Genomic DNA, 26,987 nt, shown 5'->3' on the forward strand with positions numbered 1-26,987 from the left:
TAACGACAAAGAAATAAAATAAAAAAAACTAACATTAATTAATTTGAGCAGCTGGTCGGTAATTGATTGTTAATGACACCAAAATATTGATTCTTCGCTGAGGACAGAAACAATTTATTTATTTCACCTTCTGCCTCTGCGTATCACAGACTGAGATCGAACTACGTGTCAGAATAATGAAGAAACACAATAACGAGTAACTGAGATCGAATTACAACGAGGAAAACACTAATAACGAGTAACAATGGTAACTAATAAACTATGGCTAACTTAAATGAAAGAAAAGAAATAATGTAAATGAATAATGGACGAAAGGAAACGAAAAATAAAAATAAATAAATAAATACATTGCATTTAACTAACAAGCTAAATAAATAACCAACTTACTAATAAACTAACATATGAAGAATAATGGAGGTTGATAGGAAAAATAGAAAAAATAAACACAACGATAGCTACTTCTTATGAACTTAACTAATTTACAATGCCTCAAACACTCCTACGGAAAAAATAAATAAATAAATAAAAAATAAGAACCCATAGAAGGAGAGGATAAAATAGATACATACATAAAATAATAAATATAAGTAAATAAAACGAGTAAAATCTTAAAACACGCACGAACAAAGAAGTGAAAATATTAGAGATGAAAATTAAAAGACAAATAAACCATGATAACTTATGACAGTTACTTCGATGGTTTCCTCACCAGAGAGAGAGAGAGAGAGAGAGAGAGAGAGAGAGAGAGAGAGAGAGAGAGAGAGAGAGAGAGAGAGCACAGAAAAAAATAATAATAATCATACTAAAATCATGTAAAACAACAACAAATAACCCACATACACACACATTCACATTACCGCGGTTCTCTCAGCCACGATAAAGACTGCAATAGTTTATGATAGTTATACCTCAAATCATACTCCATGTCATACCAAAAATTGACCGCCAAGCACCCCTGGGACTGCCTTACATGATGGTACCACAGGGAGGGCAAAAAGAGAGCTTCTCCAGCTTTTACTCTACAACACACAGGGGAAGCATGTCTGTACTGGGGGAAGGAAACAAAATCAGGGTTTAATGGGTCTATGCAAATCCAGGGTACCTCTTCCCCTGGGCTAGGTTCTATGGTGAAGTTCCCTGGGGTGGTTTCCTTGTAAGTGGCAGGTTTGTAGGCTCTGTAAGGCACCCATGGACTGTCTGTAGGTGGCAGGAGGATGAAGTCTTTGTAGCCTCTTATCACACAGTAGATGTTCTCATAGTGGTCCTTGTGCACTGCAGAGAGAGAGAGAGAGAGAGAGTGTGTTACTGTGTGTTTTGCATCATAATTCCTCCATAATGTTACTGTTTGTGTTTTGTAGCATTATTCCTCTATAAAAAGTGTTACTGTTGTAGTGATGGAAGTAGAGGGAAGATGGAGAGCTGTAACAGTGGTTGCCAGTTTTAATGTGGTCAGGACGGTAGCTTGCCTTTGACTGCCCACAGAAACCACAGGGTTCACCAAATCAATTAAACAAACCCCCATAATACAGAGAATCGAATCCTCGAGTCAAATGAAGCAATGTTTCAAACAATACAATTACCTGAAATTCAGGTATCACAAAAGCAGATTATATAGTTATACTACAGTTACTGTGTTTTGTAGCCTTATTCCTCTATAAAAAAACCATTACTGTGCATTTTGTAGTATCATATTATTCTATATCTCTAGAAAATATTGTTTTATATCGCTATTCCTAATTATTTAGAAAAGAAATGGTCAGACATCTATGCATGAAAATAGTCAATTATTTCCTAAACCATTCTTTCCCTCTAACACAAACTGACCCCATTGCTGTGTTACTATGTATGTGAAATGCTTAATAAAGAGAAATTAGCATCAGATTCTATAAAAGCATCAATACATGCATTTACTAATTGCTACTACTCTTTCCCCTACTAAGCTCCTCCTCACACACTTCCCAGACACTTACTTGATGTGACAGCTCTTTCATCTCCCATCCAGAAGTTCACAGCATCAGGACTCCTCCCCAGGGCCTCTGAGAACCAGGGAATCTCAGGAGCAGCGTCACTCATGATCTCCGAAAACTCCTCTGTGAAATTTGAGTTTTGTTTCTGAATGTAGAAGATCTGTGGGGAGAAATTGGAGAAAAAGGAAGTGAAGAATGAAACTAAGGTGGATTAAGAAGTTTTGTCTCTGAATGTGGAAGATCTGTGGTGGATAAATTAATGAAGGAAGTGAAAAATGAAGCTGAGGTGAATTGTGAAAGTCAAATATGGGAAACTGGGAGGTGATTCTGTCTGTGTTAAGGATTTTGAATGGGTGTGAAGGATTATGTTGATAGTGAGTGATATAAAAAAATATACTTATATGTAACTGATAACTAAATATAAGTAGAGTGGGTTAGGTTAAATTAGGTTAGATTATGTTGGATTATACTTGGTTAGGTGAAGCTAGGTTAAGTTAAGTAAGTTTTGGTGTAAGTTAAATTAAGTTTCATTAAGTTAGGTTAGGTTAGATCAGGTTAAATTAGACAAAGTTAGATTAGATTATATAAAGTTATGCAAGGTTATGTCAGCTTGAGTTGGTTAACTTGGGTTAGGTTAGATCAGGCTAGGTTAGATTTAGCAAGATTACATTAGATCAGGTTAGACCAGGGGTGTCAAACACGCTGCCCGCGCATGCGACCACACACTACTATGTGCGGCCAGCACCAGGAACTAAGGTAAATGATGTTTCCTTTTCTTTACTGGTTTATCTTTTGGCTACGTGTGTGCAAACGCGAGTGAAGGTAGAATATATTATTATTATTATTATTATTATTATTATTATTATTATTATTATATATTACCTATTATTATTATTATTATTATTATTATTATTATTATTATATAATTACCTATTATTATTATTATTATTATTATTATTATTATTATTATTATTATTATTATTATTAATATTATTATGGTCATACGTGATTATCTGGCCCGCACATTGAATGTGAAGGTGAAATCTGGCCCCTTGGGATAAATGAGTTTGACACCCCTGGGTTAGACTGAATTAGACTGGAATAAATAAGGCTATGTAAAGTATGTCAGCTTGGGTCAGGTTAGGTTAGGTTTGATTAGCTCCTCACCCCAGTCTGACTGTCAGGATCCTCCATGATGTCAAGAAACTTGCCAAACTTCATCTGTCGCTCCTCGGGCATGACAAAATAGCGGCCATTGGGAGCGTCAGCATAGCCATTGGGTGTCACCGCCACAGACACCTCCTTCTCCCCCAGCCTGGCCCTGGCAATCAGTGACAGAGCTGAGTCAGTACAGATGGGGATCAGGAAAGTGAATTTAAGTTATACCAGAATTAGGAAGTGAAATAAGATGGTTCAGCAAAAGGAATCAGGTACAGAGGTGAATTAGGAGAGAAAATGAATGCTGTACTATGATTAAAAAGGGAAATAAAATACAGTAGTTTAACAACAAAAATGAGCTACAAAGGTGAATGAAGGAAGAGAAATAGGACTTATGCTCCAGTTAAAAAATAAAATGGTTTAGCAACACAAAATTGGGTAAAAAGATGAATGAAGGAAGATAAATCAGAGTTATACTACAATTAAGAAGGGAAAAGATGGCTTTGAAGAGCATAATGAATTAAAAAGACACAGTACTGTTTTAGAGGAGCAAAATTACTAGAAGAGGCTTGACACTGGCTAGGAGGAGCAAAATTAATGAAAAAAAGGCTTTATACTGGTCTAGGAGTGCAAAATGAATGACATAAGGCCCAACACAAGCTTGGGGTAAAATGAATAGGAAAAAATAGACCTACATATGTGCACTAGCTTCCTACAACCACTGCACTGTATACTAACTAAAGATATATACAAAAACATGAAGGAAAAACCGTTAATAGTTACAATATTTACATTTCCAGTAGTGCTTAACCTTCCTATCCCTTCCATAATGCACTCCTCTCTTACTCTAATCTACAACACCTGAAATATCACACCAAGACAGCAAGGTCAAGGATTAGTGACCACCAACTGACCTTAAGTAATCTGGTGTCCACTTGGTGAGGGCCGGCCAATGTTTAGTGACACCTTGCAGGATAACTGGTTTGTTTGATGCCACCCAATCCCGGTAAAACTCCAAGGGCGAGGGAACGGCATCCAGAACTGGCACTTGGCTGTTCAGGTATAGCTCTGGGGTGAGTGAGTTGGAAATTAATGCGAGGTATAGAGATGAGGAGAAGTAATACATGCAGAGATGGATAAGGAGAAAAATTTGAACTTATATTAGATTGATATGGAAAGAAAACATGATAGAAAAATTAAGGAAGGAAAAAAATGTATAGCTTTAGAGTTAATGAGTTAAAACTGAATGTCAGGTACAGAGATGAGGGGAGAAATATTATATGCAGAGATAGATAAGAGAAAAAAATTTACTTGTAGATAACAGAAAAAAAAAAAAAAACATTATATACAACAAAATTAGGAACAGTGCTTGAGTTAGAAATTAATGTGAGGTGTACTAGGAATGAGGGAGGAAATATTATATGCAGATATGAATAAGGGGAAAATTTTAACTGATATTAGATAGATATGCAAAGAAAACATTATAGCAAAATTAGGAAGGAGAAAATGTATAGCTTTGAGATCTAGAAATTAATGTCAGGTACAGAGATAAGGAGAGAAGTAATATATGCAGAGATAGATAAGAGAAAAAATTGACTTATACATAGAAAATAAGGGAAAAAAAAAAAATTACAGTGAAATTAGGAATGATGCTTGAGTTAAAAATTAATGTGAGGTGTATTAAAATGAGGGGAGAAATATTATATGCAGGGATGGATAAGAGAAAAAAAATATAGACTCGTACCAGGCATATAAGGAAATAAATCATTATAACAGAATTAAGAAAGGAAAAATATATGCAGAGATAAAGGGGAAAAGATTGGACTTGTACTAGGGAAAAATAAATAAATAAAAAAAATAAAAAGATAGCAAAATTAAGAAGGAAGAAAATGTATAGCTCTGGAGTGAAGAAATTATAAATGAATGTCAGGTACAGAGATGGAGAAGGAATACATGCAGAGATGGACAAGAGGAAAGAAATATGGACTTAAACTAGGCAGATAGAAAAAAATCATTATAACAAAACTAAGAAGGAAAAATGTAAAGCTCTAGGGTGAGTTGGAAATTAATGACAGGTATAGAAATAAGGGAAGAAATAATATATGCAGAGATGGATAAGGGAAAAATATGGACTTAAACTAGGCAGATAGAAAAAAATAAATAAATAAAATCATTACAACAAAACTAAGAAGGTAAAGTGTACAGCTTAAGGATTAATAAGTTAGAAATTAATGTCAGATAAAGAGATGGAGAAGTAACATATGCAGAGGTGGAGAAGAGGGAAAGAAAATTGGACTTATACCAAGCAGATAAGGAATAAAAAAAAAAAAAAAAAAAAACATTACTGCAAAATTAGGAAGGGGATACAGGTCTAGGGAGAGTTAAAAATGAATGTCATGTATACAGATGAGGGGACAATTTCAGTTATTGTACCAAAAGAAGGGAAGGAAATAACATGCAAAGATAGAAAATGGTAAAAAATTGGGTTTAGCTATACGGTACAAGGCAGATAAGAAAAAAATGAAGAAAAACTGATATAGCAAAATTAGGAAGGGAAATAAGTTGTACAGAAGTAGATAAGGCACGAAAAAAATGAGTTTGAAAAAATCAGGAAGGGAAATAAGACATATATAGAAGGAAAAAAAAAATCAGATTAAAATTAGGAATGTAAGTCAGGTATAGAGAAACATGAAGGTAAAGGAAAGAACAAACAAATAAATGAAGGAAGAACATGAACAAGAAAAACAAAAACAAGAATAATGAATTTGAACCAGAACAAAAAGAAGATGAAGAAGAACAACACAAAACCAAACAAATAAATAATTAACTCTGAATAAGAACAAGAGCAGTAATGGTAACAGTAAGATGGTAGTAGTAGTAGTAGTAGTAGTAGTAGTAGTAGTAGTAGTAGTAGTAGTAGTAGTAAACTCACCATTGGCTTCTGTTGATAGTTTAAGCAATGCCTCTTTAATTCTTCCTTCTGGTGGTGGGTTGAACATCTCCAGCTCTTCTGAACACACCAGGGAACATGTGAGGAGAGGTGAGGAAAGGTTAAAATTGACATTAGGTTACCACTACAAAAAAGATGAGGAAAGAGTACAAAAGCATGGGAAAACTGACACTGAGCGACCCAACGTAAGAGAAAATACAATGAAATAAAATAATCAAATAGTGAGGAAACAGGGTATACAAAAGCATTGGAAAACTGACATTGAGGAACCCCTGTCAGAGAAAATAAGATAAAATATAAAAAACTTTGAGGAAATGGTACAAAATCTGGGGAAAACTGACACTTAAGAACCGCCCTGTCAGAGAAAATAAGATAGAATAAAAAAAATAAAGAGGAAACGGTGAAAAATCAGGGAAAAAACTTCTGTGATACCTGTGAATAAAAAGTGATGAGGGAACACAAAACAAATATAAACATGAAATAATGATAAAAAAAAGACACTAAGGGAACAAAATAAACACAAAGGCATAATATAATGAAAAAAAAATACTAATGGAACAAAATTAACACAAAGCCTAACTTAAAAAAAAGAAATCAACAGAAACGTAAATGTGATAAATTTGAGTTTCAACCAATATACCCTATCTTATATTTCTTTTTCCCTATATCTAACAAGCTTATGGACCTCCTCGGAAAGTGGGGTTTTAACCTAACCTAACCTAACCCCATTTTCCAATAGGGTAAAATGGGGTTAGAAATGCTCATAGAAGTGTGATCTAGACCGTGAGAATGTGCATATTTACATGTGGTCTATTGGTTCAAACTGCAATAATTCCGTAAATGCTCAATAATAACACTAAATAACCAGTTTTTCCTTTACTCAGGATACACTACAGACTTGTAAATGTAACCTGTGAGAAAAACCCTTGCATAACCCTCACATAAACATTACCTCACGTTAACTGTTAATTCAAGGTTACTTACGACATATTAAAGACATAAATATACTCTCCCAATACCAAGAGAAAACTGGAATGCATAACAGTAACATTCACTCCTCTATAGACTTCAGGCCTTTTTTTTTTTTCATTTAATGCCAAAATGTGTTTGGTATATATAAGCAATTATCGCATATTACTCACCTGTGCCACCTGAGCAATCCTCCATGGTGGTAATAAGGTGTAGGACTGTACGTGGTGTTTTTTTTAAAGGTCCACTGAGAGGTAAACAAACCACGTGGGCGCCGCTCTGCCAGACGTACAACGGTCCAAAGACGGCAAAGTATCTTTATTCTTTATTACGGTCTTTGCGCTGGGCTCTCCCTATTGTTTTGTGAGATTTCCTTACAATACCAATAAAAAAAATTCCTTTAATCTTCAAAAAATTAATTAAGAGGGGTATATAAACTATTCTCTCCTTTCGTCCCATTTCACACACACACACACACACACACACATGGCAGTTCGCTGTTCACCTCAGCTGTAGCAATCAGTCAGTCGCTACGGTGCACTACACACCACCGCCACACCACAACCATCACACACCATAACATACCACGCAACACCACACCAAACCACAACTACCATCACACACCATAACATACAACACAACACTACACCAGACTACCACCGCCACACACACGTACCATTACACACCACACCACCACTATCATCACACACGTACCGTACTACACTACCACTGCAACATGCACCGCTACCATCACACTATACACACCACACCATCACACTACATCACCAACCCCGCCACACCACACCACACACACCACCGCTACCATGACACACTATATGCTACAGTACCACCACGCCACGTGCACCACTACCATCACACTATACACCACACCGCACTATATATGTTACAGTAAGAACACGTACCTAGGGATTACGCGTAATGCCAACAAACTTAAATTATCAATGATCTTATATCAATTCTTCATCATTACACTTTCTTTCAGTGTTATATTAAAATCTAATGCCAACAAACTTTAATTATCAGTGATCTTATATTAATCCTTCACCATTACATTTTTTTCAAGTGTTACATTCAATTCTGATATCAACAAACTTAAGTTATCAATTATCTTATATTAAAATCCTCGAGTCAAATGAAGCAATGTTTCAAACAATACAATTACCTGAAATTCAGGTATCACAAAAGCAGATTATATAGTTATACTACAATTACTGTGTTTTGTAGCCTTATTCCTCTATAAAAAAAACATTACTGTGCATTTTGTAGTATCATATTATTCTATATCTCTAGAAAATATTATGTTTTATATCGCTATTCCTAATTATTTAGAAAAGAAATGGTCAGACATCTATGCATGAAAATAGTCAATTATTTCCTAAACCATTCTTTCCCTCTAACACAAACTGACCCCATTGCTGTGTTACTATGTATGTGAAATGCTTAATAAAGAGAAATTAGCATCAGATTCTATGTAAAAGCATCAATACATGCATTTACTAATTGCTACTACTCTTTCCCCTACTAAGCTCCTCCTCACACACTTCCCAGACACTTACTTGATGTGACAGCTCTTTCATCTCCCATCCAGAAGTTCACAGCATCAGGACTCCTCCCCAGGGCCTCCGAGAACCAGGGAATCTCAGGAGCAGCGTCACTCATGATCTCCGAAAACTCCTCTGTGAAATTTGAGTTTTGTTTCTGAATGTAGAAGATCTGTGGGAGAAATTGGAGAAAAGGAAGTGAAGAATGAAACTAAGGTGGATTAAGAAGTTTTGTCTCTGAATGTGGAAGATCTGTGGTGGATAAATTAATGAAGGAAGTGAAAAATGAAGCTGAGGTGAATTGTGAAAGTCAAATATGGGAAACTGGGAAGTGATTCTGTCTGTGTTAAGGATTTTGAATGGGTGTGAAGGATTATGTTGATAGTGAGTGATATAAAAAAATATACTTATATGTAACTGATAACTAAATATAAGTAGAGTGGGTTAGGTTAAATTAGGTTAGATTATGTTGGATTATACTTGGTTAGGTGAAGCTAGGTTAAGTTAAGTAAGTTTTGGTGTAAGTTAAATTAAGTTTTATTAAGTTAGGTTAGGTTAGATCAGGTTAAATTAGACAAAGTTAGATTAGATTATATAAAGTTATGCAAGGTTATGTCAGCTTGAGTTGGTTAACTTGGGTTAGGTTAGATCAGGCTAGGTTAGATTTAGCAAGATTACATTAGATCAGGTTAGACTGAATTAGACTGGAATAAATAAGGCTATGTAAAGTATGTCAGCTTGGGTCAGGTTAGGTTAGGTTTGATTAGCTCCTCACCCCAGGCTGACTGTCAGGATCCTCCATGATGTCAAGAAACTTGCCAAACTTCATCTGTCGCTCCTCGGGCATGACAAAATAGCGGCCATTGGGAGCGTCAGCATAGCCATTGGGTGTCACCGCCACAGACACCTCCTTCTCCCCCAGCCTGGCCCTGGCAATCAGTGACAGAGCTGAGTCAGTACAGATGGGGATCAGGAAAGTGAATTTAAGTTATACCAGAATTAGGAAGTGAAATAAGATGGTTCAGCAAAAGGAATCAGGTACAGTAGTTTAACAACAAAAATGAGCTACAAAGATGAATGAAGGAAGAGAAATAGGACTTATGCTCCAGTTAAAAAATAAAATGGTTTAGCAACACAAAATTGGGTAAAAAGATGAATGAAGGAAGATAAATCAGAGTTATACTACAATTAAGAAGGGAAAAGATGGCTTTGAAGAGCATAATGAATTAAAAAGACACAGTACTGGTTTAGAGGAGCAAAATTACTAGAAGAGGCTTGACACTGGCTAGGAGGAGCAAAATGAATGAAAAAAAGGCTTGATACTGGTCTAGGAGTGCAAAATGAATGACATAAGGCCCAACACAAGCTTGGGGTAAAATGAATGGGAAAAAATAGACCTACATATGTGCACTAGCTTCCTACAACCACTGCACTGTATACTAACTAAAGATATATACAAAAACATGAAGGAAAAACCGTTAATAGTTACAATATTTACATTTCCAGTAGTGCTTAACCTTCGTATCCCTTCCATAATGCACTCCTCTCTTACTCTAATCTACAACACCTGAAATATCACACCAAGACAGCAAGGTCAAGGATTAGTGACCACCAACTGACCTTAAGTAATCTGGCGTCCACTTGGTGAGGGCCGGCCAATGTTTAGTGACACCTTGCAGGATAACTGGTTTGTTTGATGCCACCCAATCCCGGTAAAACTCCAAGGGCGAGGGAACGGCATCCAGAACTGGCACTTGGCTGTTCAGGTATAGCTCTGGGGTGAGTGAGTTGGAAATTAATGCGAGGTATAGAGATGAGGAGAAGTAATACATGCAGAGATGGATAAGGAGAAAAATTTGAACTTATATTAGATTGATATGGAAAGAAAACATGATAGAAAAATAAAATCATTACAACAAAACTAAGAAGGTAAAGTGTACAGCTTAAGGATTAATAAGTTAGAAATCAATGTCAGGTAAAGAGATGGAGAAGTAACATATGCAGAGGTGGAGAAGAGGGAAAGAAAATTGGACTTATACCAAGCAGATAAGGAATAAAAAAAAAAAAAAAAACATTACTGCAAAATTAGGAAGGGGATACAGGTCTAGGGAGAGTTAAAAATGAATGTCATGTATACAGATGAGAGAAGAATTTCAGTTATTGTACCAAAAGAAGGGAAGGAAATAACATGCAAAGATAGAAAATGGTAAAAAATTGGGTTTAGCTATACGGTACAAGGCAGATAAGAAAAAAATGAAGAAAAAGTGATATAGCAAAATTAGGAAGGGAAATAAGTTGTACAGAAGTAGATAAGGCAAGAAAAAAATGAGTTTGAAAAAATCAGGAAGGGAAATAAAGACATATATAGAAGGAGAAAAAAAATCAGATTAAAATTAGGAATGTAAGTCAGGTATAGAGAAACATGAAGGTAAAGGAAAGAACAAACAAATAAATGAAGGAAGAACATGAACAAGAAAAACAAAAACAAGAATAATGAATTTGAACCAGAACAAAAAGAAGATGAAGAAGAACAACACAAAACCAAACAAATAAATAATTAACTATGAATAAGAACAAGAGCAGTAATGGTAACAGTAAGATGGTAGTAGTAGTAGTAGTAGTAGTAGTAGTAGTAAACTCACCATTGGCTTCTGTTGATAGTTTAAGCAATGCCTCTTTAATTTTTCCTTCTGGTGGTGGGTTGAACATCTCCAGCTCTTCTGAACACACCAGGGAACATGTGAGGAGAGGTGAGGAAAGGTTAAAATTGACATTAGGTTACCACTACAAAAAAGATGAGGAAAGAGTACAAAAGCATGGGAAAACTGACACTGAGCGACCCAACGTAAGAGAAAATACAATGAAATAAAATAATCAAATAGTGAGGAAACAGGGTATACAAAAGCATTGGAAAACTGACATTGAGGAACCCCTGTCAGAGAAAATAAGATAAAATATAAAAAACTGTGAGGAAATGGTACAAAATCTGGGGAAAACTGACACTTAAGAACCGCCCTGTCAGAGAAAATAAGATGGAATAAAAAAAATAGAGAGGAAACGGTGAAAAATCAGGGAAAAAACTTCTGTGATACCTATGAATAAAAAGTGATGAGGGAACACAAAACAAATATAAACATGAAATAATGATAAAAAAAAGACACTAAGGGAACAAAATAAACACAAAGGCATAATATAATAAAAAAAAAATACTAATGGAACAAAATTAACACAAAGCCTAACTTAAAAAAAAGAGATCAACAGAAACGTAAATGTGATAAATTTGAGTTTCAACCAATATACCCTATCTTATATTTCTTTTTCCCTATATCTAACAAGCTTATGGACCTCCTCGGAAAGTGGGGTTTTAACCTAACCTAACCTAACCCCATTTTCCAATAGGGTAAAATGGGGTTAGAAATGCTCATAGAAGTGTGATCTAGACCGTGAGAATGCGCATATTTACATGTGGTCTATTGGTTCAAACTGCAATAATTCCGTAAATGCTCAATAATAACACTAAATAACCAGTTTTTCCTTTACTCAGGATACACTACAGACTTGTAAATGTAACCTGTGAGAAAAACCCTTGCATAACCCTCACATAAACATTACCTCACGTTAACTGTTAATTCAAGGTTACTTACGACATATTAAAGACATAAATATACTCTCCCAATACCAAGAGAAAACTGGAATGCATAACAGTAACATTCACTCCTCTATAGACTTCAGGCCTTTTTTTTTTTTCATTTAATGCCAAAATGTGTTTGGTATATATAAGCTTAATTATCGCATATTACTCACCTGTGCCACCTGAGCAATCCTCCATGGTGGTAATAAGGTGTAGGACTGTACGTGGTGTTTTTTTTAAAGGTCCACTGAGAGGTAAACAAACCACGTGGGCGCCGCTCTGCCAGACGTACAACGGTCCAAAGACGGCAAAGTATCTTTATTCTTTATTACGGTCTTTGCGCTGGGCTCTCCCTATTGTTTTGTGAGATTTCCTTACAATACCAATAAAAAAATTCCTTTAATCTTCAAATAATTAATTAAGAGGGGTATATAACCTATTCTTTCCTTTCGTCCCATTTCACACACACACACACACACACATGGCAGTTCGCTGTTTACCTCAGCTGCAGCAATCAGTCAGTCGCTACGGTGCACTACACACCACCGCCACACCACAACCATCACACACCATAACACACCAAACCACAACTACCATCACACACCATAACATACAACACAACACTACACCAGACTACCACCGCCACACACACGTACCATTACACACCACACCACCACTATCATCACACACTATACCACTACCATCACACACGTACCGTACTACACTACCACTGCAACATGCACCGCTACCATCACACTATACACACCACACCATCACACTACATCACCAACCCCGCCACACCACACCACACACACCACCGCTACCATGACACACTATATGCTACAGTACCACCACGCCACGTGCACCACTACCATCACACTATACCACACCACACCACCACAAACACCGCACTATATATGTTACAGTAAGAACACGTACCTAGGGATTACGTGTAATGCCAACAAACTTAAATTATCAATGATCTTATATCAATTCTTCATCATTACACTTTCTTCCAGTGTTATATTAAATTACAATGTCAACAAACTTTAATTATCAATGATCTTATATTAATCCTTCACCATTACATTTTTTCAAGTGTTATCTTCAATTCTAATGTCAACAAACTTAAGTTATCAATTATCTTATATTAATTCTTCATCATTACATTTTTTCAAGTGTTATCTTCAATTCTAATGTCAACACACGTAGGTTACCAATGATCTAATTTTCCGTTCAAGTTTCGTGTGAGAATTGAAGTTAGAAATGATTTGCGAGTTACATTAATTTTTCATTACAGTTTATTTTCGTTTGATGTGACAATTGAGGTGAAGTGATTTGCGATACACTAATTCATCACCATTACAATTTCCTCTCAAGTTCCATGTAAGAATTGAGGATAACATTATTAGCGAGTTATATTAAGTTATCATCCTTACAATTGATTTTCGTTTCGTGTGACAATTGAAATGAAAAGAGATTAGTTAAGTATATTAATTCATCATCCATTTTCTTTTCGTTTCGTGCGAGAGCTAAGGTAAAGAGTAAATATTTAGTTCCATTAATTTATCTTTGTAATTTCTTTTAATTTCGTGTGACAATCAAGGCAAAAAGTGATCAAATACTTACATAAATTTATCATCCATTTTCTTTTCGTTAGGTATATTAATTTAGCATCCAATTTCTTTCATTTTCGTGTGAGAACTTAAGTAAAAACCAATTAGTTAGGTATATTGATTTATCTTTATAATTTCCTTTCATTTCGCGTGACAATTAAAGTGAAGCGTGATTAATTAATAGTGTTCATTTATCATCCATTTTCTTTTCGTCTCGTGTGAGAACTAAAGTAAAAATCAATTAGTTAGTTACAATAATTAATCCTTACAATTTCCTTTCGTTTGGCGTGACAATTAAGGTGAAGCGTGATTAGTTAGTTAGTTAATCATGTAATATCCTTGGTTTGGTGTGACAATTGAGGTGAAGTGATTAGCGCGTTACCTTTGAGGAGGAGGCGAGTGTGTGGCGGAGTGAATGGTGAATGGTGGGCAGGCGAGATAACAAGGGGGTCTACTATTAATTACTCCAATAACTAGCCACGTAAGGTCTTCAATACTTTTATCACTAGTAAGCAAATCTAGTCACTTGTGTTTAATAGTCTCATTGTCCTCTCTGCTCTCTCTCTCTCTCTCTCTCTCTCTCTCTCTCTCTCTCTCTCTCTCTCTCTCTCTCTCTCTCTCTCTTTCGTTTTACACATTCTTTATTATTTCTTTTTATTTTCTATCATTTCATCACCTTATTTTCTTTCTTTTTCCTATTTTTTCTTATATTTTCCTGTGTTTTCCCTTTGTACTCTCTAAGATCTAATTTAAAGACTTGATTTCTGCAATACACCAGTTAATCTCTTCATTTCCTTTCTATTTCAACTTTTCATCTTTTTCGTCTTTCTTTCCTGCATTTCCTTTTCCCATCTCTTATTTTTCCTTCCCATTTGATAGTTTTAAAAAGGTTCTATTTATTATTTTATGTATTAATTTTGTATATGTATCTTATGTATCTCTCTATGTTATTATGTATTCCTCTCCACCTTTCTGTAGACACTCTGTAAACTATCCTAACTATCCTAACTATCGTAACTATCCATGTACGAATCACAGGTAATTAAAGAGGACAGGTAGTTAGTTCATTAGTTTCTTCATTCTCGTTCTTTTTCTCTGTTTTCCTTTTTTTACCTTTTTTTCATTATTTTCATCTTTTTTATTAATTTTCTTGTTATTTTCTTGTTCTCGCTCTCTTTCTCGTTGGTTTGATTGCTGTTATTTTCTCTTTTCTCTCTATCTGTCGTTCTCTCTCTCTCTCTCTCTCTCTCTCTCTCTCTCTCTCTCTCTCTCTCTCTCTCTCTCTCTCTCTCTCTTTCTTCCTTTTTCTGTGTCTTTCTTTCCTTTCTCTGTTTTCTTTCTTCCTTCCCTCTCCCTTCACTTCTTCCAGGAAAATATCAGTCATTGCCTAATTTATTCACTAATTTTACGTGAAAAAAACTTAATTAAATTTTAGATTAAGAATGTTTTGTAGAACACGTGTTACAATCCTCATCTGATGGCTACTACTACTACTACTACTACTACTACTACTACTACTACTACTACTACTACTACTACTACTACTATTATCCCTTTTCTTTTCATTTTCGATAGTAATTTATTTAATAAAAACTTAATCGCAATATGGTGTTTTCATTTTTTCCTTTTTTTTCCCCAACGAGAGAAATAGCGAAAATTCTCTCTCTCTCTCTCTCTCTCTCTCTCTCTCTCTCTCTCTCTCTCTCTCTCTCTCTCTCTCTCTCTCTTGCGACCAGGCGCCTTATGCCCTCCCTGTGGTGAAGCGGTATTGAAGTCACCAGTTAACCCGTCCCTTTTCCCCCTCACCTTAATTGCATCCATGTCTCGTCGAACTGGCTACTGTCTCACCGGTAAGTGTACATTTCATCCTTAGGTGCATTTCACTCCCCACTATCACAACAGTCTGGTTCCACTGCCTTCACAACGCTCTCTTCTCTCACCACGAATGTTTTCCAAGGTCACAAAGAGGATTGGTGAGGTTTTCTAGAGGTTTTTTTTCAAATTAATAATGTACAAATCTTATCACTCTGCCTCTAGAAACCTAAAAACACCTTCAAAACTCGTGTAAACTTAAATAAAGCCTTTCCAAACAGTGGAGGTGATGAAGCACAGAAATGTTTGAGAGTGCGAGTACTATCCTCTTCAGTACCAGGACATGTTTCCTTATTCATTCTGCTTACTGTTTGGTGACTTTGTACAGCTTCAGAAACTCATGTTGGGATTGAAATAGTGAAGAGTCTGGCCAACAAATCTTCCGACCTCCACACTCCGTTTCTCATGTAAATAGAATCGTCTAATGACATCAAAAACTCATGGTAAAGATGCGTCGCAGTACTGAAGGGTTAAAGACTTGCTTGCCAAATCACTTAACTACACACTAATCATGTTTAGAGTTTGTTTCTGCAACGCAACAAATCACCACTCAAGTCACCAAGCAAGAAGAAAGGCAGATATTCTCAAGTGTATCGTTAATATAGTGAAAGCCTTCCCGCCAAGCTTTGTGTTGTCTATAAGCACGTCCCACAATAATTGAAGGTAGGTGGCGTAGTGGATACGGTGGTGAGCGTGGGATCGGGCAGACGTCCATGCGTAGGTTCGAATCCCACGACATACTGCTTTGAAGCTATGACATTTCTGGAGTGGTTTGAAGTTAGCTACATGTCACCATGATACCCAGGTTCCAGGTGGTTACACCAAAGATGAGCTTGGGTGGTGATATGTGCCCTAATATGGGAACCAGTATAAGTAAAATTGCCTGCGCCACTAATAGGTGGAAGCTTAATAGTGCTTCTCACATATGCTCTTCATGTATGCCTACAGGCGCTATAGACCATAACATAAAAAAAATTGTTTTCTGTGCTGAACACTGACCCAGAAGTCTTCCTCACAATCGGTCCAGCAATATCACACGTGGTTATTGTGGTGGTGAGGTAATCTTTGGTACAGATACGCACTCCGCCACCACCTCCCTTGCCACACCTGTAGGCATTGTTTCATGATACAAGGGACTAAAACTGCTGCTTCCAAACACTGATGAAGATAGCTTGCTGTTGCGGAGATTGGTGGCGGGAAAGGTGCGGGTGGTGGTTCCAGGCGGCTCCTTCATTCAAGAGCAACAAGTTGATCTCAGAGTGTACTTGGATCCTCTCGATCACATTTGACAGTCACATACAGCATTGTTCAAGCTTTCTCTAATACTAACCCGTTTGAAGAAGGCACAGCAGGCAAGCAATGTCACTGTCTTAGTGAATCTTTGCCTCACACACACACACACACACACACTGGAGGGCAGCAAACACAGAGGCCGCTCCGAAGCGCTCTACAGTGTGTCAAATGTAAAAGGTTCACACTTTGTCACACTTGGCCTCACTGGTAAACTCATTTCACGACTCGCGTCAATTCACCTCATTTTTCATCGCAAGTCGGTCATTTTCTATTTTCTACAAAATTCATTCCCGTTGGAAAACTGGGAATGAGCGCGGGACAGAAAGCCTTGCTGGACGCGGCGGAGGAGCAGGCGGCCCCCTGCAGGAGCTGGCTGGATCTGGGTCCGAGATCCACGTCAGCCTCCTCCTAAAACCCACCTACCCACCATCGTGGAACACACTGAGCGTGTATCATTGTGTTCCACATCGTGTATGTATCAACGTGACCCACATCGTATAATGATCTTCGTGGAATGCATCGTGTATCTATCATCGTGTTTTTCCTTTACGATGGTAAGTACACGATGACAACATCGCCTATGTATCAACGTGTATGTATCAACGTGTCCTGCACCGTGGAATGTATCGTGTATTTATCATCGTGTTTTTCCTTTACGATGGTAAGTACACGATGACAACATCGCCTATGTATCAACGTGTCTATATCAACGGGTCCTGCACCGTGTGTATGTATTTATCATCGTGTTTTTCCTTTACGATGGTAAGTACACGATGATAGCATCGCCTATGTATCAACGTGTCTATGTCAACGTGTCTATATCAACGGATCCTGCACCGTGTCTATTTCAACGTGTCTTTTCAACGTGTCATGTCAACGTGCATCATCTATCTATCAACGTGTCTATGTCAACGTGTCTATGTCAACGGATCCTGCACCGTGTCTATTTCAACGTGTCTATTTCAACGTGTCTATTTCAACGTGTCCTGCATCGTGTATTTATCAACGTGTCTATGTCAACGTGTCTATCAACGTGTCTATCAACGTGTCTATTTCAACGTGTCTATTTCAACGTGTCTGCATTGTCAAACGTGTCTATGTCAACGTGTCTATGTCATCGTGCATCGTGTTATCAACGTGTCATTTCAACGTGTCTATTTCAACGTGTCATTTCACGTGTCTATGTGTCTATATCAACGTGTCTATTTCAACGTGTCTATTCAACGTCAACGTGTCTATGTCAACGGATCAACGTGTCTATTTCAACGTGTCTATTTCAACGTGTCATCAACGTGTCTGTGTCATGTATTTATCAACGTGTCTATGTCAACGTGTCTATTTCAACGTGTCTATTTCAACGTGTCTATGTCATCGCGGGATGCATCGTGTATTTATCAACGTGTCTATTTCAACGTGTCTATTTCAACGTGTCTATGTCAACGTGATCCTGCAACGTGTCTATTTCAACGTGTCTATTTCAACGTGTCTATTTCAACGTGTCCTGCAACGTGTGTATTTATCAACGTGTCTATGTCAACGGATCCTGCAACGTGTCTATTTCAACGTGTCTATTTCAACGTGTCTATTTCAACGTGTCTATGTCATCGTGTCATTTATCAACGTGTCTATGCAACGTGTCTATTTCAACGTGTCTATTTCAACGTGTCTATGTCAACGTGTCTATTTCAACGTGTCTATGTCAACGGATCAACGTGCATCAACGTCTATTTCAACGTGTCTATTTCAACGTGTCTATGTCAACGTGTCATCGGGATGCATCGTGTATTTATCAACGTGTCTATTTCAACGTGTCTATTTCAACGTGTCTATGTCAACGGTCCTGCATCGTGTCTATTTCATCGTGTCTATCATCAACGTGTCTATTTCAACGTGTCTATTTCAACGTGTCTATGTCATCGCGGGATGCATCGTGTATTTATCAACGTGTCTATTTCAACGTGTCTATCAACGTCTATGTCAACGGATCCTGCATACGTGTCTATTTCAACGTGTCTATTCAACAACGTGTCTATTTTTTCAACGTGTCTATTTCAACGTCTTTCAACGGATTTCAACTGCGTCATTTTATAATTTATTTGTCTTATTTCAACGTGTCTATTTCAACGTGTCTATGTCAACGTGCATCGTATTTCAACGTGTTTTCATATATCATATTTTCGTGTTAACGTTCAACGTGTCATTTCAACGTGTCTATCTGTGTATTTTAACATCATATGTAACATCAACGTGTCAAATTTCAATAAATCTATAATCACAAATATTACAACACAATATACAAATATAACAAATAACAACACAACACAACACAACACAACACACAACACAATAAATACACAACACAACACAACACAACAACACAACAATACAACAACAACAAACAAACACAACAAAAACAACACACAATAACAACATAACAAATAAAAAACAAACAATATAAACAAATAATAAAACAATAAACAAACAACAAATAATACAATAAATAACACAACACAAATAACAAACAAAACAATAATAACATACACAATATAAAAAAAAAAATATAAAATATAATAATAAAATAAAATATAAAATAAATAAATATAAAATAAATACAATAAAATATAAATAACATAACAACAAATAAAAAAACACAAAAATAAATACAACAATAAAAAATAAATAATATAAAAATAATAAATATAAAATAAATAATAAATAAAATAATAAATAATAAAATAACATAATATAAAAATAAAATATAATAAAAAAATAATAAATATAAATAATAAATAAATAATATAATAAAATAACAATAAAATAAAATAATAAAATAAAAAATAAACATAAATAATATAATACAAATAAAATAAATATAATAAATAAACATAAAATAAAAACATAATAAATAAATAATAAAAAAATAAAAAAAATACAATAATAAAATAACATATAAATAAATATAAATATAATAAAAAAATAAAACAATAAAATAAAAAATAAAAAAAAAATAATAAATAATAAAATATAAAATAATAAAATAAAAATAAATAAATATAATATAAATAAATAAATATAATAATAATAATATAAAAAATAATAATAAAATAAAAAATAAAATAATATAATAAAAAAAATATAATAATAAATAAAATAAAATATAAATATATAATAAACATAAAATAATATAAATATAACAAAATATAAAAATATAATATAAATAATAAATAATAAAATAACAAATAATATAAATAATAACAAAAAATAAAAATAAAAACAAAAACATAAATAATAAATAATAAATATAATATAATAAAATAAAATAAAACAAAATAAAAAAAAAATAAATAATAATAATAATAAAAAAAACAAATAAATAAAAAAAATAAATAAAAACATAACATAATAAAATAAAATAAAATAAAATATAAACAATAAATAAATATAATAAAATATATAAATACATAAATAAAATAAACAAAAAATATAATATAAATATAATAAAATAATATAATATAAATAAAACATAAAAAAAAATATAATAAATAATAATAATAATATAAATATAATATATAATATAATAAAATAAATAATAATATAATAAAATAAAATAATAAATAATAAAAAAATATAAATAATAATAATATAATAATAAATAAATATAAAATAATAATAATAATAATAAATATAAATAAATAATAAAAAAAATAAATAAATATAATATAAAAAATAAATATAATATAAATAATAAAAATAAAAATAAATAAAAAATATAAAAAATAATAAAATAATAAAATAAAATAAATATAATAAAATAATAATAAAATAAATATAATATAATAAATAAATATAATATAATAAATAATAAAAAATAAAAATATAAATAAAATAAATATAATAATAATATAATAAAAAATATAAATAAAAATAATATAAATAAAATAAAATAACATAATAAATATAAATAAAATAATAATAATAAAACAAAATATAATAAAATATAAAATAAAATAAATAAATAAAAAATAAAATAAAAAATAAATAAAAAATAAAATAAAAAAATAAATAAAAAATAAATATAATATAATAAAATAATAATAAAATAATAAATAATAATATAATAAATAAATAAAATATAATAATAAATAAAATAAACATAAATAATAATAAAATAAAATAAAAAATAATAAATATATAATAAAAATATAACATAAATAATATATAATATAATAAAACATAATAAAAATAAAAATAATAATAAATAAAAAATAATAATATATAATAATATAAAATATAAATAATAATATAATATAATATAATAATAAAACATAAATATAATAACATAATATAAATATAATAAATAATAATATAAATAATAAAATAAATAATAAAAAAATAAATAAATAAAAAAATAAATAAATATATAATAAATAAATAAAATATAAATAATAATAAAATAATAAAAAAATATATAATATAATATAATAAAATAAAATAAATAATAACATAATATAATATAATAATAAATAAATATAATAATAATAATAAATATAATAAAATATAATAACATAATAAATAAATAATATAAATATAAATAATATAAAAAAAATAAAATAATAAATAATATAAATAAAATAAAATATAATAAAAATATAAAATATAAATATAAATAAATAACAAAATAAAAATATAAAAATAAAATAATAATATAAAATAATATAATAAAATATAATATAAATAAAAATATAATATAATAAATAACATAAATAATAAATAATAATAAATAAACATAAACAATAAATATAATAAAAAACAATATAAAAATACAAAAATAAATAAATAATAACATAATAACATAATATAAATAAAATAAAATAATATAAATAATAATAAATATAATATAACATAAAAATAAATAAAAATAATATAATAAATAAATAAAATAAAATAAATATAACATAATATAATAATAATAATAAATATAATATAATAAATAAAAATATAACATAATATAATAATAATAACATAAATATAAAATAAAAATAATATAATAATAATAATAAAATATAAATAATAAATATAATATAATAAATAATATAATATAATAATATAATACAATAAAAAATAATATAATAATAAAATATAAATAATAATATATATAAAAAATAAACATAATATAATAAATATAATATAAAAATAATATAATATAAATAAATAAATAATATAATAATATAATAAAAAAAATATAAATATAATACAAATAATATAATAAATAAAATATAATAAATAATAATATAAATATAATAAATAAATATATAATATAACATAAATATAACATAATATAATATAATAATATAATATAATAATAAATAAACATAAATAACAATAAAAATATAATAATATAACATAAATAATAATAATAATATAATATAAAATAAAAAAACAACAAAACACAACACAACACACAACAACAACACACAACAACAAAACAATACAAACAAAAAAAATACACAAACACAACACAACAAATATAACACACAACACAATACAACACAACAATACAACACACAACACAAACACACACAATAAACACACAACAACACAACACAACACAACACACAACACAACACAACAAACAACACAAACACACAACAACAACACACAACACAACACAAACACAAACACAACAACACAACACAACACAACACAAACACAACAAACACAACACAACACAACAACACACAACACAACACAACACAACACAACACAACACAACACAACACAACACAACACAACACAACACAACACAAACACAACACAACACACACACATACACACATACACAATATCATCTAATCTAACAACACTATAACCACAAGCACAACAGCAATAGTGATGATGATAACCAGCAATACTATAAAAGCAATAGAGTCAATTTAAAAAGGAGGTTTTAAGACAGTTATCCCTTTCCTTTAGCTAACTCTTGGATCTGCACGGGGACTGCCGTTCTAAGTGGGCCTTTTTTCTTTTTTTCTATCTTCTATTTTTTTTTAACTCCTTCCATTAATCTCAGCCACCTTTGCTTACATAAAAGAATGACTCAGATTCCGTTCACATTCACATTGTTAACAGCCTGAAGTATTGTGTGTGGTTGAGTGTCTGTAAGGTCAATCAGTCTGGCAGGGTCTCCAGTGAGGGGTTTGTTTACAGATGGGACCTCAAGGATACATTGGCCAATATTCACAAACACTACTCTCTCACCACGACTTTTTTCAAGGGCCACAGAGATTATTGGTGGGGTTTTTAAGAGTGTTTCTCCAGTTAGTCTTATAGAAATCTTGTCACTCTTAACTGTAGAAATACCTCAACTTTTTGCTAAGGCCACAGAAATGATTGCCGGGTTTTTAAGAGTGTTTCTCCAGTTAATCTTATAGAATTCTTGTCACTCTGAACTGTAAAATCATCTCAACTTTTTGCCAAGGCCACAGAAATTATTTGGTGGTGTTTTTAAGAGCATTTCTCCAGTTAATCTTATAGAAATCTTGTCACTTTAAACTGTAAAACACTCTACAACCGTAAAATTGAGAATGTTCACTTTGCGTGTGAAAAGAAAAAAAGTGTTCCAGTTTAGTGAGTGAGGGAAAGTGTTCCAGCTTCGTGTGTGAGTGATTGAGAATGTTCCAGCTTTGCGTGTGAGTGAGTGAGTGAGTGTTCCAGCTTTGCGTGTGAGTGAGGAAGGGAGAGTGTTCCAGCTTGGCGTGTGAGTGAGTGAGTGAGTGTTCCAGCTTTGTGTGTGAGTGAGTGAGTGAGTGTTCCAGCTTTGTGTGTGAGTGAGTGAGTGAGTGTTCCAGCTTTGCGTGTGAGTGAGTGAGGAAGAGTGTTCCAGCTTGGCGTGTGAGTGAGTGAGTGAGTGTTCCAGCTTGGTGTGTGTGTGAGTGAGTGAGTGTGTTCCAGCTTTGCGTGTGAGTGAGTGAGTGAGGTCAGTGTTCCAGTTTGACGTGTGAGTGAGTGAAAGTGTTCCAGCTTGGCGTGGCGTGCTTGTCCGCCAACACACGTACGTACATGTGACAGTCGGGAGTGTAGGCGTGGTTGTCATGGGTGGTGGAGGGGAGCCGAGATTCGTTGATACATTCGTCTACATTTTTGTGATGAGCCAATCACTGAATATGAAGAAAGTTAGTGGAGAGAGACCGAACATCTATAGGTAGCAGAGTTAGTGTCCGTAAGCTGCAGCGCATTTACCGCCATGTCTGCCTTGCCATTTTCCCAGACATTGTCATAATCAGAGAGAGAGAGAGAGAGAGAGAGAGAGAGAGAGATTTGTAATTATTTCTTCGAATTTCTTCCAGTTGTCTCTCTCATTCCTACCTTCGAATGTTCTCTCCTCCTCCTCCTCCTCTTCCTGCTCCTCCATCACTGTTTAACGAGTGTTTTTGTTTGTGCGGTATACTCCTCTCTGTACCTCTTCTCTCTCTTCCTTCTACTTTTGAGTTACGATGATAGTGGCAAATGATTTAGTTTGACATGCTTATACTTGATCATATTTCATATTGTATTCGTGTATTAGAAGTGGAGCGAGTGGAGTGTGGTTGTGTTGTGTCCCGCCTCGGCCAGCGGGCCGCGCTGCCTGTGAGTGCTGGTGCAAGCTTGGTGTCTGGCTGAGAGTGCCAGCCGTGGCCTGGAGCTGCTGAGAACTGCCATCAACACTACAATACTGGTGAGTGAGCCAAGCCACCACTTGACGCTGGTGGAATTTGCACAATGTGTTGTTGCATTGACAGAGTCTTTGATAGAAACACAATAATCGTCGTACAGAGACCGAATAATAGAGTGAGAAACGAAAGTATTGTAACCAGCAGGCTTGCGTAGATTGCCGGGGCCTGAGGCGTCGTGGAGAAGACCGCCTATATTTTGTTTCATCAATATTTACCGTTCTTAGCACCGTTCCCTGGTGTAACGAGCACACTACTGGGCTGATGTGTGCAGAGAGGAGTGGTAGTTGGTGGATAAGTGTGTGTAATGAGTGTTCGTGTGTGTGCGTGTTTGTGTGGCGTGAAGTATGTAGGACAACGGGGGTAGGCCTGGCCTGGTATTGCATACTGCTATTCTTGTCGTTGTTGATGCTTTTATTATTGTTGTTATTGCAGTGTAGATAGGAGGAAGAGAAAGAGGAAAAAAATAGGAGAAATGGAGGAGGTGGAGGAGGAGGAGGAAGGGGAGGCGGTGACAATGGTGGTAAGACTGTAGTTGAAGACAGTGTTTACTTGAGTTGCCCCTTTCAATGCTTGGTTTTCTGTATAATATCTAAAGGGAGGCAGAACAGGACAATATATAGTTTAGTCCCCCCTTCAATTCTGCGATATGTCACAATTAACAGTTTTTTAAGACATACATGGAATATTCCTAAGTATTTACGAGATGTGTGCAGGTGTGTTGAAGGTTTGGTAAATGTGTGTGTGTGTGTGTGTGTGTGTGTGTGTGTGTGTGTGTGTGTGTGTGTGTGTGTGTGTGTGTGTGTGTGTGTGTGTGTGTGTGTGTGTGTTTGTTTGTGTTTGTGCGTAATGTCACAAACACGATTACCACTATCATTATTACCTCTAGTACTACTGCTATTACCACCACCAGTACTACTACTACTACTACTACTACTACTACTACTTTAGGTCTACCGGACGTCCTATCCTGACTACCGCAATAGTTCCTAGCCAAAGTCAGCGTTACAAGAACCACTACCACTACTACTACCACCACTACTACCACCACCACTACTACTACTATTTGGTGGCCTGTGACCTGCTATACAATGAAGAGGCCGCTGTGTGATGGACAAGAGTACGCTAACAGGTCAGTGATAAATGTTCTGACTCGGATGCTACGTAACGGGCGCCAAGATTCCTCCCAATCCTATACTTTTCATAAGAGAAACACTTGAAAATCCGACTCTCTCTGGCCTTGGAAAACAGTCATAATGAGAGAAAGGGCGACTTTTAAGTATGTTTTCTATTATTCTAATGAGAGATAAGCAAGATTTATATACTATTCATATGAAAACACTCTTGAAAACTTGACTATTCCTCTCTATGGCCTTGGAAAATGAGAGAAAATGAGAGAGAGAGAGAGAGAGAGAGAGAGAGAGAGAGAGAGAGAGAGAGGGCGATTTTTAAGCACGTTTTTTTTTTTTGACTATTCTAATGAGAGATAAATAAGATTTCTATACTATTCATAGGAGAAACACTCTTGAAAACCAGACTATTCATTTCTGCTGCCTTGGAAAACAGTTTTGGAGAGAGAGAGAGAGAGAGAGAGAGAGAGAGAGAGAGAGCAGGTAGGTTTCATAATGTTTAGTGGTCAGGTAAAGGGTTTGTCATTCTTTCCATCTCACCTGTCCTTTGTGGTGGTATTGTCTCTTCTCTGTGTGTGTATTGTTAGGAGGGGTTGCCGCACACCACCGCCCCCTCCAACCATTACCTGTGTGTTAATAAGGTGTTGAGGTGAGTTAGGACCAGGAATGCGTGTTTCTAGTGCATTTAAGTTAGGTTAGGTTAGGTTAAGTAAGTTTATTCAATGGTTATAGTAAAAATGTGGCGTGTTTAGTTAATTGTGCAAACACTAGAGGATAAAACACACACACACACACACACACACACCAGGGAAGTGCGTGTGTTGGTGGTGGCAGGAGAGGAAGCTGCCTGTAACAGTGTTGGAATTCTCACACACACCTGCACTGTGGCCACACCTGCCGCGACTACTCAGGTGGGTGGTGGTGGTGGTGGTGGTGGTGGGGGTATTGTAGTTACTTTAGTGCTTATTTTGATTGTTTTGTTGCTTTTTGTCGCCTTGAGTGTTTCAAATCAAAGTGAGACAGGACTTGTTAGTCGAACGAAGCAGAGAGAGAGAGAGAGAGAGAGAGAGAGAGAGAGAGAGAGAGAGAGAGAGAGAGAGACCAAACTGTGTATATGTTACAGTAAGAAC

General features: G+C 34.0%; 1 protein-coding gene across 3 annotated transcripts; it reads right to left on the minus strand.

Moving 5' to 3' along the window:
• Nucleotides 1–86: 86 nt before the first annotated feature.
• LOC123509404 (bifunctional peptidase and (3S)-lysyl hydroxylase Jmjd7-like) lies at nucleotides 87–26,696 on the minus strand. 3 transcript variants are annotated; one of them, XM_045263713.1, is made up of 7 exons: nucleotides 26,663–26,696; nucleotides 26,398–26,483; nucleotides 11,249–11,326; nucleotides 10,227–10,380; nucleotides 9,382–9,535; nucleotides 8,622–8,778; nucleotides 87–1,272 (listed from the first exon to the last, which is right to left on the minus strand). In XM_045263713.1, exons 3-7 carry the CDS (start codon nucleotides 11,313–11,315, stop codon nucleotides 854–856), a joined length of 951 nt encoding a protein of 316 aa, XP_045119648.1. In that variant the 5' UTR covers nucleotides 11,316–11,326; nucleotides 26,398–26,483; nucleotides 26,663–26,696; the 3' UTR covers nucleotides 87–853. The 3 variants fall into 3 exon arrangements, with proteins under 3 accessions (XP_045119648.1, XP_045119635.1, XP_045119640.1); XM_045263700.1 differs by lacking the exons at nucleotides 26,398–26,483; nucleotides 26,663–26,696 and adding an exon at nucleotides 12,411–12,819; XM_045263705.1 differs by lacking the exons at nucleotides 8,622–8,778; nucleotides 9,382–9,535; nucleotides 10,227–10,380; ... (1 more) ...; nucleotides 26,398–26,483; nucleotides 26,663–26,696 and adding exons at nucleotides 1,971–2,127; nucleotides 3,135–3,288; nucleotides 4,040–4,193; nucleotides 6,058–6,135; nucleotides 7,218–7,715.
• Between the last annotated feature and the right edge of the window lie 291 nt (nucleotides 26,697–26,987).

This window comes from Portunus trituberculatus, chromosome 3 (assembly GCF_017591435.1).
Source record: "Portunus trituberculatus isolate SZX2019 chromosome 3, ASM1759143v1, whole genome shotgun sequence".
In the NCBI taxonomy this organism is placed as follows: Eukaryota; Metazoa; Arthropoda; class Malacostraca; order Decapoda; family Portunidae; genus Portunus; species Portunus trituberculatus.